The sequence below is a fragment of the Emydura macquarii genome, unplaced genomic scaffold (assembly GCF_026122565.2).
Source record: "Emydura macquarii macquarii isolate MOO-44397 ecotype Brisbane River unplaced genomic scaffold, CSIRO-AGI_Emac_v2 contig_1483, whole genome shotgun sequence".
NCBI classification, from domain to species: Eukaryota; Metazoa; Chordata; order Testudines; family Chelidae; genus Emydura; species Emydura macquarii.
In genome coordinates, this window is record NW_027131620.1 from 25084546 (window position 1) to 25100235 (window position 15690).

The 15690-nt window shown below is 42.7% G+C and overlaps 1 protein-coding gene across 3 annotated transcripts in view; it reads right to left on the bottom strand.

Annotated features, from left to right (window-relative positions):
• Window positions 1–299: 299 nt before the first annotated feature.
• TOX2 (TOX high mobility group box family member 2) overlaps window positions 300–15690 on the bottom strand; it is a 244493-nt gene continuing 229102 nt past the window's right edge. For all 3 annotated transcript variants that reach the window (XM_067554501.1, XM_067554499.1, XM_067554500.1), the window contains 3 exons: window positions 12921–13328; window positions 10271–10401; window positions 300–1400 (listed from right to left, as the gene is read on the bottom strand). In XM_067554501.1, coding sequence (XP_067410602.1) covers window positions 1364–1400; window positions 10271–10401; window positions 12921–13328 — 576 coding nt within the window. In that variant the 3' untranslated portion in view covers window positions 300–1363. The remainder of the gene's footprint in view (window positions 1401–10270; window positions 10402–12920; window positions 13329–15690) is intronic.

Here is a 15690-nt window from a genome sequence, read left to right on the forward strand (position 1 = left end):
ATTAAAAAAGCCAAAGAAATTCCCAGACAATAAACTACAATAAGTTCCAATAAGATTGAGAGTAGATCTCAGTAATTTAAGGGTAAAAAACCATTGCATATATAGGCCTAGATCCTGTGAAAACATACACATGTACTTCTCTTTACACAGTGCGAGTAAGCCCATTGAAGGCAATGAGGCTGTGTGTAAAATTAAGCATGTGCATAAATCTTTGCAGGATTGGAGTCACAGTCAAACGGATGTAGCTGGTTGTATGTGTTACATATGGGTACTGCCCACAAAATAATGAAAGAGTCCAGTTCATTTCTACTTTTCATATGTTTTATTATAAAGAAAGGTAAGATAAGCGTTGTGAACTGAATGTGCTGGGTGCTGAGAAAACAGCACCGTCAAAAAAAATTAAAAAATCCCCAAAAAACGCACCTTATGATAAATTGTAATTCTGCTTTCTAATTCTTCATAAATAGACAAAAATCATTGTCAGCAATTTTAAATAGATGGACATATGGCTGAAAAAAATATAATAATGCCATACAACATGGATATAAATTGTCCATTTCTTGCTGTACAAATAATAGAAACAAGTTTGGCAGGCTTTTTTTTCTTTTTGTTTTTATACACATCTCCCTTCTATGTATAACTAAAAAATGTGCTACAATTAATATAAAATGCTTTTACTATAAAGTAAACTACTAATTTTTTTCCACAAAAGAATCTTAAAGATGTCGTTAGCACAGTTCTAAAACACTTAGTAAACTACTTACAACTATCCAACAAATTATATTTTTCATGTTCTTTTTCACATTTTTTCCTTTCATATTTTGCCAGCTGCTCTCTCCACCCACCCATCTAGGAATAGTTTTTCCTTTTTTTTTCCTTGCCAGACATCCAAGGCCTTTGCATGTACAATATTCACACAAACTTCACATTTTCCCGCACAAAGTTTAGTGCTGTTAGCAAGTCAAAAGAGTGCGTCCTCCTACTGAGCCGGCCTAATGCGGTAGCACACCAGACCTGGGCCTATGCTGCGTCTAAAAGCAGTTCACTAGGAAAACAGTCCATAGCTAAGCTGATGGCAAGCAGATAAACCGTGTTCTTATTTTTTTTGTTTTTTGTTTGTTTTTTGTTTGTTTTTTTTTGTTCTTCATGATTTATGAGGTTTGGGCTTCCACGAAAAGTAGACTTTAGAGTTCAAAATAATAAAAGAAAACTGCTCTTAGAGCCTGGAAATGAAGCCAGCAACGAGACAGGTTAGCTCAGTTCTCTCCTCCGTATGACTTGCGTGATGCCCCTCTGGGTGGTCTGTATTACAGACCCTCTCAAGTGTCCTTCCTTTGAGCCTTACTGGAAAGAGATGTTGGGTTTAGGTGAGGTAGAGTGACTTGTCCCTTGGCAGCATGCTGTAACGGGAACAAAATACAGAGGGTGGTGAGACAGGCAGCCCAGCAATTCTAAAGCAAACAACCCTGAGGAAAGGTGCCTTGGAGGGGAGGGCTCAGAAATGAGCCATCCCACAAGTCGTCACTGCATCTTTTGAGCTGGGTTATGGTTTTTGTGGTGTTACGAGGCAGATTTTAATAGGAGATGTAACTGCATGGGGGTGCGAGCAGCAACGTCAATGCCTGATGTGACAAACAGGCAATTAAAACAGCAACAAAATTGGGCACTTTTTAATTCTTAATGACCTTCAATAAACCCAATAATCCTCCAGCACTAAACCAGCTCCTGGCCTGCCCTAACATCTGCTTTTAACAGGGACGCCAAACGTTTGCCATCTTGTGTTTCTGTCAGGTTTTATTCTCCTCGCACTTTCCATACTAGGTTCTCCCCAACCAAATACTTTACGGCAGTCAGTTTGTAACAAATATCTGTTGTGCCTATTAGACATTGACATGCCTGTAGAGGGGGGGAGAGGGAGAGAGAGAGAGTGTGTGTGCGCGCGCGCGCGCACGTAAGAGAGAGGGAGTGTGAGCAAGTGCTCTGGTGGCCTGGTCCCACCCTGATCCCCCACTGCACAGGGTAGCACACCAGCTGCTTCACCTAATCGTGGGGCACAGCACACCTCCTGCTGCATGCTGGTGGGAAGCCAGGGTCCTGACTCTTGCTGACCCTTTTAGGGGTTGGGAGCCCTGGGGCTGCATGAAAGGAGCAGTCCCTGAGCCCCATGGAGTGCAGGGACTGCAGTTCTGACGGGAGGGCAGAGGGAATGCTTTGCCTGCTCACCCAACCTATGTACCCGTGTAGGTGCTTACCAGGACCCAGACCTAACAAGGAGCCCGGTCTTCAAAATCAATGGAAGTTAGGAGCCCAGATATCTTTGCAGATCTGGGCCTTACTCTCAGACATCCTGCTTGGTGCTTTGAGTGATCCCAGTAAAAGCTCACCCTACACCTGGCAGCAAGTGCTTGCAGAGCTGGGCTCTGTGTGGGCCCCGCTCCTGCAAAGATTTAGGGAATCCTGGCCTCATTTGAAGTCAACGGGATTTTTGCCATTTACTTCCAGGGCCAGGATTAGACCCCTTAGTAAAGGTGGTTAACTTTACATGTGTGAGCAGTCTTTCTGAAGTCACTTATGACTGCTGTTACATCTCCAAATCTCCTGCACATCAGTGGTTGTCTCCTCAAGCCTTGAAACAACTTTGGAGTATTTTATAGCCACTTATGCCAGAGAGACTGTTATCTAGAGCTCCTTTGCTCTGCATGGCTATGTCTACACTGCACACTAATCCCAGGACTGTTGGACTCAGTGTTTCCAAGCCTGTGCTTAAGCGTTCACACTGTATTGTAAATCTGGGTTTAAAATTTCTAAACTTGGGTCTCACAGCCATGCTAATGGAGCCATACTGCTCTACGCAGACCTTCCAACTCAGGTCTGCAGCTTGAGCTGCGTCCACACAGAGCTTAGACTTGAGTCACTGGAGGACTTGGGCTTTGACCCACCCCCTTAGCAGTCCTGAGTGCTGGCTGACCAGAGTGAGACTGATCTGTGTGTACAGAAGCGGGGCTTGAGCTCAACCTGAGTCAGAGCCCGGGCTTAGTGTGCAATGTAGACACACCCTATGAGCCTGACACTGCAAGCTCTCTAAACGTGGGGCTCCCACCAAAATCAATGGGAGTCTCGTGCACACAGTGCTTATTAGATCAGGCTCCTTGTCGCTCTCCCTTATCCAACAGTAACACTTCACAAGAGGAATTTACAACATAATACCATGCAGTTTCCCAGCGTGGAACCCACAGTACGGCTGCTGCCAAATGGCTTTTCAGCCAAAATGAGGTCACTTTCTTATGGTAATTGAATGTTTAACCTGCCATTAGCAGTGGACTGCAGGTGACCCTAGTTTTGACCGGCTGGGAACATATTAGCCATGAGCAACAGAATGGAGACAGCCAAACAAGAGGCATTCCCAGCTCTAGTGGGTTGAGTCATGCCAGTGAGGAATTTAGGGTTGCCAAAAGTGAAGGCATGAACTCTGGAAGGCTCTTTTATAGCTTTTATAATACACAAATCTGCTCCAACAAATTTAGCCCCATAAAAGTCTGGCTTTAAAAGGTGATGAGAAAAATGATACAACTTTGGAAGATTTTTATGTGTATAATTATTAACTAGAATAACAGAGAAAAAGGAACGCAGGCAATGAAGTACTAAAGGCCTGGTGGACACAGCTGTTGATAAAGCGATGGCAATGGGAAGACCACATTTTGCTAATCTGCATGTTTTATAATTTGCACTTAAACTGTACAGTCTTTCCCTCCTGCACTAGAAAAGATTTAATACCCACGAGCAGAAGTGAGGCTTTCTGGTACCAAAACTTAATTAATTTTACAAAACACATTACAGAAAATTTCCTAGCATATGACAATGTATTCCTATAAATAACTGAATTCAAATTAAGTCTATCGGTGATGTTTTATCTTTGCTTTTATACGGAGCTTGTTCACTCAGTTGCTGATTTGGAAAATTCGGCCATCTGGAATGGCTCTCCCAATCATTAGTATGAATTAGTGAGCTTCTCTTCATTTGGACAAACTGAGTCTACACAAATCTGCAGGCCTGGTTGATATGCATCCCCAAGAAATTATTCAGCTTGGTTAAGGTGCCTGAAGAACGATGGGGAAATGGGGCCAAAGAATAGCAAATCACAATAATTAGTTCTGAGGGTCATAAGGACTGGACAACTGACCATATCTTTGAGAAACTAAGAGCCAGGCAGATACCACCTAACTGGAAAAGAACAAATGTGATAGCATCTTTACAAGGGAATGTCCACCAGCATTTGTAATAACCATCTGGTAACATCAATCCCTACTAATATCATGGTGCAAATACTAAAAGAAAACCCTGAGCACCAATACTCTCCATGTGGCTCTGGAGTTTTATACAGAATTTAGGGGTGACACAAGTGACTGGATCTGATCACAGCCTCTTGCTATGCATGAGACCAAGCTGAGCTCTGATTCCAGAAGGGCTTCTCACACCAGTCAGACAGTGGGGAGTGTGCAGCGGGCTCCAGAAAGAAAGCGCGAGCGGAGAATCTTTCCCACGTACAGAGGGATGAAGAGGAGATCATACCTCTCTCTCTCCTTCTAAGCCCAGGAAGAGTGGGAAGAGGGGAGAAAATTTGCTGAATGGTGTTGCAGAGTCACAAATACACCCAAGCCACAGAGACGAGATGCTGTTTTGCAATATTTGCATCTTAATGTTCCGTCAGTACATGATGCTGTGGAGTCATAAGAGTGCACTCTCACAACAGGAACATGACAACCACCCAACTTCCTGCAGCGATTCTTCTTACATCTCTCTGGGACTCCAACTGATGACCAATTAATTCTTCAGCTTTTCAAGATTGATCACCACTGACCAGGACAACAGCAGCTACTTTAAGCAATAACCAGCATGGGTTTATAACGAAAACACCATGCCAGAGCAACTGGGATATTTTATTTCTTTTTATCAAATTAGCAGAGGAAGGCAATGCAATAGATGGCCTCAATTTGGATGTTAGTATAGCATTTAATATAGTGCCTTGTGCAATCTTGTAAATGACTAATGTCAGATGGAAAAGTGGCTTTAGGATGGGGAATTATAATGCCTTAAATCATAAGGAGGTGTCCAATTCAGTGCTATCTACAGAAATCTAGATGGGGGAGCTAAACATAAATGAAATCTGCAGATGATGTTATATCGAGAGCAACCATCAATGAGGGCAGAGAAAACATGCAAAGAGGCCTGGAAAGATTAGAAAGATTGGCAGGTAATCACAAAATGAGCTTCAACCTGAAAAAAGGCCAGCTCATATACTTAAAGAAAAGTGATCCAAAACCCAGGTATTTACTGGGTATTTGAGAAACAGTGATGGTGAAAGGGGTGACAGAGAAGAGACAACGAGAGTCAGTAGCTTGTGATACAACTGGGAAAGAGAAAGCTATGCAATTTTACAATTCTAGATTGCAACAAATCACAGGTAAATGATGGTCACTCTTTCGACAGAAATAGGGAGATTATACCTACATTATTACTTACAGTTCTGGGCAACTCAGGACCAGAAAGATGTTAAAAAATTGGGTGGAGTTCCATAAAAACAACACAGTAATTAAGGGTTTGGGGGGACTGATTGATTAAGAAATATTTAACACACACCTGGGCTGAGTGATAAGTGAAGGGGTGTGTGACCATATATACCAGCATATGAAGGGTATAAATGGAGTAGTGTAATCATTTAGTGGGATAAAATTAGCAGTAATTGGATGAAATTGAACTAAAGAAAATTTCAGCTGAATTATCAGGAAATGCTTCCTAACACCAAGGAATTAGTAGATGTGGAATAATCTCCTGAGGGAAGCACAATCTCGTTACTCATTTAAAAGATGTCTGAACAACAGACTCAGGAAAACAATACAATATTGACCAAGAGAATGACCAAGATGACTACAAATATATAGAAACGAAGCAAATGTATGGATCAAACATGAAGTATACAAAATACTAATCTGGAAAGCAAGATGGGATTGCCTGTTGCTTTAGGGAGGTTGGTTCAACCCTAGCTAATGGGAATCTGAGCATGTTGTGAGCCACATCACCATGGAAAACATTCAGACTCACTAGCTCATTGCTGTTTTTTCTCCCTAGATTGCTGTTTTAATTGCAGTTAAATTGAGCAAAATTCTGAGGTTGAAATGGGAATTACACGATCTAGAGACTATCTGATCAAACCCAATGAGATGTGAATTTCCTTTATAACAAAGCATGCATTGCCTGAACTCTGTTGGTACAAAATCTGTTTATTCATGTGGTCAACAGTCCACAGCCAATAGTGGAAATGATGGGAGAGGACAATGGTCAGGTGCAGTCCTGTTTAATATTTAATGTGATCTGCAAATTATTGTGAAGTTTGTTGGAGATGCTATGGAGACATTCAGATACCAAAGCAATGGGGCCATACAAGTGCCTACATAGATAGCGTTTTAGTCTCATTGAGACATCTAAGGCTAAGCATTCAAAGCTAATGAATGAATGAATCCTCCTGCAAAAATGTGTATGCACTATAGACCCTGAAAAGCATGCATCTTGATAGCAAATACCAGGCTTTCGTAAGTGCAAGAGGTGCAAATTCATTAGTGCGGATGCAATCACTGACAAACTATGCTTGCAACGAAATGAGAATTTAGCTCTGAAATGCAACAATGTAGCTTTGGAAACTGGGCTAGTACTGAGAGCCTTGTTCTTCGCTTGATGGGGACTGTGTTTTTTTCAGTACTGAGCCCTGTCTGTACGAGTGGAAAGAATGGAGAGACAGTCCACCGACAGACCCATACTCAGTTCAGTTCATTGTTATAATCTGTTGTAATTATTTTTTGGTGTTCTCTGCATAATCTGCATGGTTTTAATAGAATTCTTCCAGGAATCTGAGATAAACCCGTGAAATTTGATATTTTCACTGTGACAAAGGCATGAAATGCATAAACTTTGATCATGAATCACATGGGGCCCTGTGCATACAATACAGCTTTTTGTCAGGATATTAAAGAGCTTGTTTTAGCAACACACAGCTCATACCGGCCAATTACATTGGTGCTTCATGCAGCTACCATAGTACCCGAGTGTTCTGTATAGTGTGTGTTTTAGCAAGCTACCTATATTAGGATGCATGGAGGGGCACACAAAGGGGAACTTCTATGCCCACCCAATTCCCAGAGAGCTTTCTGCATGGAGTCTGATTCCCAGGTGGGGGAAGGGTGTGTGTGTGACTTATGTCCAGGCCGGAAAATCCAGCACCTTTCACCAGAGATAAATGTACATGATATTTATAAAACAAATTCACTGATGTGCTGCACTAAGTGCTTGAAAGAGGCTGTTGAGGACTGCCCTGAACGCTGATGTTCACACTGAGTATCACTTATTTCTCTCCTGAGGTCTCATAAATAGCATGAGAGAGAGACCTCACTTCCATCTGGCTTCCCTAGAGAACAAGGGCCAGCCCTGGAGAGCTGCATGCTACTTAGATGCCCGAAGGACCAGCAGTGAGAGCCAGTTGTTCTCTGAATGCTGCTCAGACTGTTTTCGCAGGCCAGGCTGTAGAACCCTTCCTGCCCTGAATCACCATCTCAAGTGCCGGAATGAAAATGTTTGTTTGCAGCTGCTGGATTTAAAGAGGGTTTTGTTTTTTCTGATATGCTTGGCACCCGGTGCTGCTCCTTCAGGCCAAAATGTATCTTTGGTATCTAGGACCCACATTTTCAAAATTGGCTACTGATTTTGCATGTCTTAATTTCTGGTGCCCAAACTGAGACACTTTGCACCTGATTTTCACAATTGCTGAGGACCTACTACTGCAGCTCAAGCCAATAGGATTTCCAGGTGCTCAGCACCTCTGGAAATGATGTCCTTTTTTTAGGCTGTAAGCTTTCTTGGGTAGGATGGCCTTATTGGTTTGTGCCTGTATTGCACAATGGAGCTCTGGCCCATGACCAAGGCTTCTGTGTTGCTCTGAAATACGGATAAATAACAACACACATTTTGAGAAGTGACTAGTGATTTTGGGTGCCTCAATTTTTGAAGTCCAACTTCAGCCACCCCAAAGGAGCCTGCACAAGATACTCAGAGCACATGAGTGTCTCAGATTTGAGTGCCCCAACTTCAGAGACCTTGTCCAAGGTTTTCTAAAATGACTAATCATTAGTCAAATCTGAGGTGCCCAAAATTTGAAGCTACCTTTGAAAATTTGGGCCAATGTGACTGCTATAGGAGCTGTGGGTGCTCAGCACCTCTGAAAATCAGGAATATCTTATTTAGGCACCAAACCATAGATGTAGGTGCCTGATTTTAGGCAACTACATCTTAACATTTTGGCCTAAATATCCAAAAGTACCGTACCAGGATCTGGGAGGCAGTTCACTTCGTTCAGGTTGTCTATACAGATAGTAAGGAGGACTCCTCAAAGTTTCCCTGAAAAGTCTGCAAGAATCCATGTAACTGAACTGTGTCAAGTAGACAGAAGTCTAAAGCATCCTACAGGTTCAGCAGATTACGTACTTTCCCCAAAGAAATACAATGCATGTGCTATCTGTGCTGAACCAAGGGTTCGTAATTGCATTGCTGGCACAGAGGAGCACTTTATTTCTGAAATATCTGTAAGCTTGCTATTATCTATAGTGAAAGCACTATATTCCAGTCCAGCACTACAGTTCAGTCAAATCAAACAAACACTCAGAACACAACCATACTTCCTCTTTCATACTTTCAGAGTGGGCAGCATCCACATCTCACAGGGTAAATAGAATCAGATGCAACTCCTTATTACTGCACTTTGGTGCCATGAGAAGTGGATACAGCAAAAGCTGGAGTGCGTTTAACACACCCAGGCACTCTCATCTTCAAGAACTAAGACGCGTCCAGAATTTTACTTTATTCTCCCCTTGGAGTTTGAATGTCACTGAACTTTCCACTGGCATTGTCAATATCATAATTCTCATCAAGCCACAACAGGAAAAAGCTCTCGTCAGCCCTGCAGAATTTACAGGCCTTCTCCTGAGGTATGTGGAGGACCTACTGTAAAGTACTTTGCATGTATTAGGGAGTAAGGCACGGTGTCCTCTAGCACTCAGCCCAACAGAAAAGATAAGGCACCTACTACTACTGTTAGCTAGGGGAGTTCTTTAGCTTAAGTGGTGGAGGCCAATATTTTGGAAGCTGAAAAGACAAGTTGATTGTCTGCACACAGAGTACTGCGATATCACAGCTCCCTCTGAAGTCAAGCAACTTTTAGGATTAGGCACTGCATCCCCCCCCCCAAACACATACACAAAACAGATGCTGTCCAATCAAGAGAAAACCCCTGTTTTTCAAGGTTGGGGGCAGCAAATCAATCTCTCTCTGGTTGCAAGAAGCTGCTCCTCTGGATTAACCAGCCCATGCCAGGGTGAGGCCATGCTTGCTAATACTTGGAAAATTCTTTTCCATTTTCAAAACTTAGAAAGTCATAACTTGTCAAGCCGGATTCTTTACTTCAATGTATGAGACCCATACTGGTAGGGATGAGAAAAGAACTGTCCAATGCACATAACAGGGATGGGTCAGGCTGGCCAGCCCTTCTAACTGTAAATGTGCCTTTACTGTGCATTTACTTATACAAGAGAATCACAAGATTCAATCGTTTTCTTTTTAAAACAATTTTTTTTATATTCAATAAACTTGTAAATTTTTAAACTGCCTGCTCATATAGCATGGTTTACAGTAGCCTGTGCAGAACGGACAATTGCACAGCTTCATTTATCTTAATTAGCAGAACAACTTGCTGGATATTCTGGGGCATATCTGCACCTTATGTAAATTGGCACAGCTCTAACAATTTACACAGCTGAAGATCTGTACCACCTTCTCCCCTCCCCCCTTTTTCTTTTTTGGTCAAAAAGTGACTATTACAACTTTGCTCAGAGACCGTTGGAAACACTGCAAAAAGTGCTTCCACAATTCAGGAATGAAAGTCAGCCAAAGCTAATTGGAGTCTTTGCCGAGTTACCCTTTTATCATTTTAGTCCTCAGATTCAAGCAATTGTTTTGGGGACAAGAAAGCTCACTTTCCCAGAAATCCAGACTAAATAAAGAAAAGGATCACACTGATGTTAAATTAATGAAAATGTTTTTGGAACATGGCGTTTTGGTTTCTTTTACATTTTCCATTCTGGAAGTTATAAACTACCATGTGTCTGATCATAAGAACGCAGCTCAGACAGCTCTCCAAACATGTTAGTAGTACACTGTATTGTCTACTGGCCTGCAGTGGTTAATTCCACACTCTCTGCTGGAGTAATCATTGTCCCAGTCAGTGTTTCCTGGGGGGTTTGATGTACCAGGTGACCGGGGTCCAACACTGTTTTGAAACTCAGACGAAATATGTGAAAAGTCCTGTGAAGGGAGACAATAAAAGAAGGGAAGAAAAAGTTATACACGTACAAATAGTCAGATAAGCAGAGGTTCTGGTTAATGTTTGCTGTAAACATGTCCAAATGTGTTACCCAGAGAGTATGGGCGAAGCCGTGCTGAGCCAAGAATTTAAGCATGTGCGTAATCTCACTGAAATCAAAGGGATCTGAGCATGTATTTAAGAACTGAATAAGGGCCATAGTGGAACCATTTCACAATGATCCTTGATACAAGGACTCAAAATAGCAACCTTTACATCACCTCTCTGTTTCTCTCCCATGTTTTTAAGGGTCTCTCTTCTACGGAGAGCTTTGGTAAACAGCTGCAGAGTATGCAAGATGATGAAAGCCTTTGCATCAGCATTCTGGCAATCAAAGCCATTTTCCCACTTCAAGTGCGGCTCTCTGCAGTAATACATTAGCCCGTCCTAATGTACAGTAACAAGGTAAAAAAAATCCACACAACTAACGTTCTCTCCATCAGCTGTCATGGCTAGCAATTTAACAGGGACTGTGGGAGTCCATGTTATCTGAAAACCCATCATGATACTATTTGTGCCTGGGTGACCGAATTATCAAAGGTTACCGAACAGATATTAACAAAGGAATGCAGGCAGTTACTTGACTGAGAACATGGCTTCTTCCGAAACATTCACAGTTGGTATTAAATTTGCTAGCAAAATATGTGGAATTAATCTTTAAAAAAACTGTTCAGTCTTGCCTAACAGCCCATTTTAAATGATCACCATATGGTTGTCTCTTATCCCCAACACTGGATGACAGCTCTTGCTTACTCTATACGGTGGCCACCTTTGCTTACACAGCACCACACCAGGCCAATATTTAAATTATTGCTCTGTAAGGAGCATTTGGGATCTCTGGAGTATGTAGAAAACTAAATTATATTGTAGGATATTGCTCTCTTGGATGTGATGTCTTTTAATAGCCTGAGGGAGAATTTTGCTACCAAGGTCCATTTCACATTATACTTTTTTTCACTACTCTATATGCCAAGGTTATCAATTGATGTTTTCTCAAATTTGGACCTGAATAGGATGGGCAGACTCATGGAAGAAAAAACATCTATCTAATAAATCAGTGGTTTTCAGCCTGCGGCCCGTGGACCCCTGAGGGTCTGCAGATTATGTCTAAAGGGTCTGTGAAAGGTTATCATCACAGAGAGTGGTTTTCAACCTGTGGTCCGTGGACTATGTCTAAGATTTCCAAGGAGGTCTGCACCTCCATTTGAAACTTTTTAGGGGTCCACAAATGAAAAAAGGTCAAAAATCACTGTAAATAAATAAATGATACAACAAATTATTCAGTCAGGTCCTTTGGCTGGGAGAATAATGGGGTAAAAGATTAATCAAAGAAGTTATCTGACAGCTGTGAAATTCGTTGTGTCTGTCACCATGAACAGTTCACCCATCTCTAGTTATATGGGAGAATCAAAGAATCCCAGAAATTAGAGATAGAAAAGATCTATCCCATTCATCCTTAGCCAATGCCAGAACATTCCCTTTAGGGCAAATGAAGTACTTTGTTCCATTGCCTATTCATCCAAAAGCTGTCTCTCCTCCTGCTTTGTTTTCTTCATATCAGTTGTGAAGGGGAGAACCCCTACCTGAAACCCTTAACTGGCCCCTCTAAATACGGGCTAGCAGGGTGAGTTTGGACATTGCAAAGAATGGTTTGTTCATCTTAAGCTAGGCAGCCTGCAGCTGAACAGATAATATTTACAATATAGTTCTACAGGAACTACTTTACTGCCATGCAATTCAAGCTAAGCCCATTTTTCATCCTTTCAAATCTTTTATCAAACAAATGATCTGGGTAATTTTTCCCATTGCTGGGAAGTCACTGGAAAATCAGTCACATTCCATTAAGCTATTTTTCTATATGCTCATCTTTGAAAAAATCCTACATTCATCTTTGTTGTTATCCCACGAGCTTTCATCCTTTATTTTAGTGCTGTCTTTCTTTGCCTGATTATCCAGGGCATTGTCTCCAATGTTCAGAAAACTCCACTCCACCCAGCTAAACGCACCTGAAGCCCAATTGACAACTAGAAGGCAGCTTGTCATACAAGAGCTTCTACCTGGTCTGTCCTTGATTGCTAAGGATGTCTAAGAGTATGTTGACATTGCACATGGGGGTGCAAATGGTAGATCAAGGAGACGTACAATGAAAGTCAACAGGACTTACTCCCTTTTCAAACTCCCACCCTAAAACATCAGACAGATAGTCCAATAACAGATCTGGGAGGTAACAGAGCCAGCGACCATCTGCAGGAGAGTCTCATGGCTAAGGGAGTCAACAATGGAACGCTCTTTTAGAGTGACATCTTTGCCTAAGTGTCTGATTAGCATTGTCATGACCTGACAATTGGTAATAGGTTCCACAGGTAAACTTAAGCAGAGAGTACAGTCTCTGTCACACAACCCATCTTGCTTTAAAGAAATGTTTTCTTTTAGACTGGTATTCAGGATCCAGGCCACTCACCTGCTGCCCTGGAGGTGAAGAGTTCATTGGGGGCTGTACCTGTAGTGCCATGGAAGGAGACAAGATGGATTGCTGTGGGACCTGCTGCATGCTGAGTGACTGATTGAGGATGGAGCTCTGTGCGTGATGCAAAGACAGCTGCTGATGGAGAGGAGGGCTGATTTGAAAGGAAGGAGGTGGCGAGGCACTGATGCTGGGTAACATGGGTTTCGAACTGAGGGTTCTGGAGAGGCTGGGGTGAGGATGTCCCCGGTAACTCTGAAGATCTGATGGGGACAGGAATGAGCCTAAGCCAGGATAAGGCGATGAGGCCTGTGGGGGCATTGTATACATGGGCTGTTTTGGTGGTATCATTTTTGAAGGTTGGTTGGTTTGGGCACTTTTTGTCTCACCCTGATCAGCAGAGCTCTGCAAGAAAACAGAACAGGTGTCATGTGAAAAAGGATTCTTTAAACGAAGGAAACATGATCATGAACTTTCGCCTATTTCCTCACGTGCACTCTCCCTCCACCTCTCACAACCCCAAGGGTCGTGCTCAGAGTTGTTCTGTATTTGTACAGCGTCTGGCACAAATTGGTCCCGTTCATGACTTGGGATCCTAGGTGCCATAGTAATACAAATAATTAATAAGAAAGTAATAAGAACAGCAAGCTAAGACACAGGTTTAAACACTGCACAATTTCCACATGACTCACACTGGGTCCACTGGCATTATTGTGCGTCCCACACTGTTTTCTTACCTAAAATCTTGCAGGAAAAGTCATTTTGGTTTCCCATATTCTCTCTCTTCTCATTGTATTCTCTTCCCCACTAATACACCCAGCTCCCTCAGACTGGCACCATCACCCTCTGCTCTCAGCATGTCACTAAATCCCTCCTGTTAAAATCCTTCCATGCCAATTCTCGTCTCCTACGCAGGCGCCACACACAAAGGTGCAGAGGTAACACCTTCCTTTCCTTTGTTTCTCCTCCTGTCCACCCCCCTCAAGCCAGCAGACTACTGTAATACCCAAAGCAGAAAAAACCGCATCCAATACTCAGCAGTGGACATGGAAGAGACAGAAGCACAAGGGAGGCAAACTTCTCAGAACTGCTGCCTGCCTGCAGTTCATTTTTAGACTCAGAGAGACTGGTGATAGAATCACTTTCTTTTCTAATAAAAAAAGAAAGGCGTTGTAAAATGCTGACTTCTTAATCTTGTGCATTCCTGCAATCCTGACATGGATTCATAAAGTACAACACAATAATGGCCTCATTCTGGAACCAAGATGAATACATGGGATATGTTTTGGCTTGGGCAAGCAGGGTTTTTCGTGATGGGGACTCTGTCTTGTAACTACCAGTTTTTCCCTGCCATAGAAAGAGGGAGGACTGCCTAACCTGACTTTCTCAACACAGAGTTGCTCTTTTGCAGACAGCTGACCTTTGGAGTAACTGAAAATAAGAAAATCTCCCCCCATTTAACTGCCCACATCAGCTCCCTGTAAAGTGCAGGGTATTATAGCAGTAACTTCAGTACATTTTGTTCCCTGGAAAAGATTGTTATTCTGTTCCACCAACTGGGGGTTCTCAGTGCTTCTCAGGGTTGAGCCGAACAGCTGCTGCTGCAAAAAGAAACATGGCGCTAACAACTCACGCCTCAGACTCACTCCAGTTTTGTCATAACCTCGAACCTCCACTACCCCTCCCCAAACCCACTGCTGCACATAAACCCTTCACAAGCCCTGCTAGTGCTCCACTGCCCTCAGCTGCTAAATTAGCTACCTTAGGTCACTGCCTATTGTCAGTTCAGTCCAAGATCCAGTGAGTTGCTCTAGACAGACTTAGTGAGAGGCTTTTAGGCCAGGCAGAACTTAGAAATCTATCAGAGTCAAACTGCCCCTACCATACATTCACTTTTCAGATGTCTTTAATGGCGGCTGTTACCCTGTTTGCCTATTACAAAAGCTACAGTGCGTGTGTTTATACAATGGCTTTGTTCTCCTGCGGCCCATCACATCCTCCGCTTTGCAGATCAATCGGGATACTGGATTTGGGACTCACATTATCTTCCATGGTAACTGACTGTGATGCAATAAACTAAGGCTTAGTACTTTGGTGCAGGACCAAGGAGGAGAAGCTGGGCTGGAAGGGAAAAGGCCCTGATATACACACAGACACACACACGGAGGACCCTGCACTGTTGATTGGCGTTTTGCTATTGACTTTAAATGGTGAATATCAAACCCATAAACACACGCTCACAGATTACTCATGTCCACACCCTCAGTAACTGCAGAAGAACAATGGTGGTTCTTAAAGGCATGGGAAGCTTACATGAGATAAACAGACGATCTTGTCACAGTATCTGCATGTAACAGGACCACACTGGCTAGGGCCCTGTACAGGAGTGCTAGAGCTTTGCATAAAGAGTCAGATAAATTACTGCCAACTCCCACTAGTAGATGGATCTTGTTAGCTCCAATCAAGATATAAATGGAGTTACAGGGGATCTCTGGGGCAGAGGGAACTAGATTGGGAAAGATGAGGTCATGCAGAGAACCTAGCAGCAGCTATGCTCGGGGAGAAAACTGGGCTGAAGTCTATGTTTTCTTAATAATATAGTAATACTAACATCTAGCTCTTAGCCAGAGCTTTTCATCAGTAGATCTTAGAGCACTTTACAACAAAGGACAGTATTATTAACCCCATTTTACAGATGGAGAAACTGAGGCAAAGGGAGGTGATTTGCCTGAGTTGCCCAGCAGGCCAATGGCAGAGCTAGGACTAG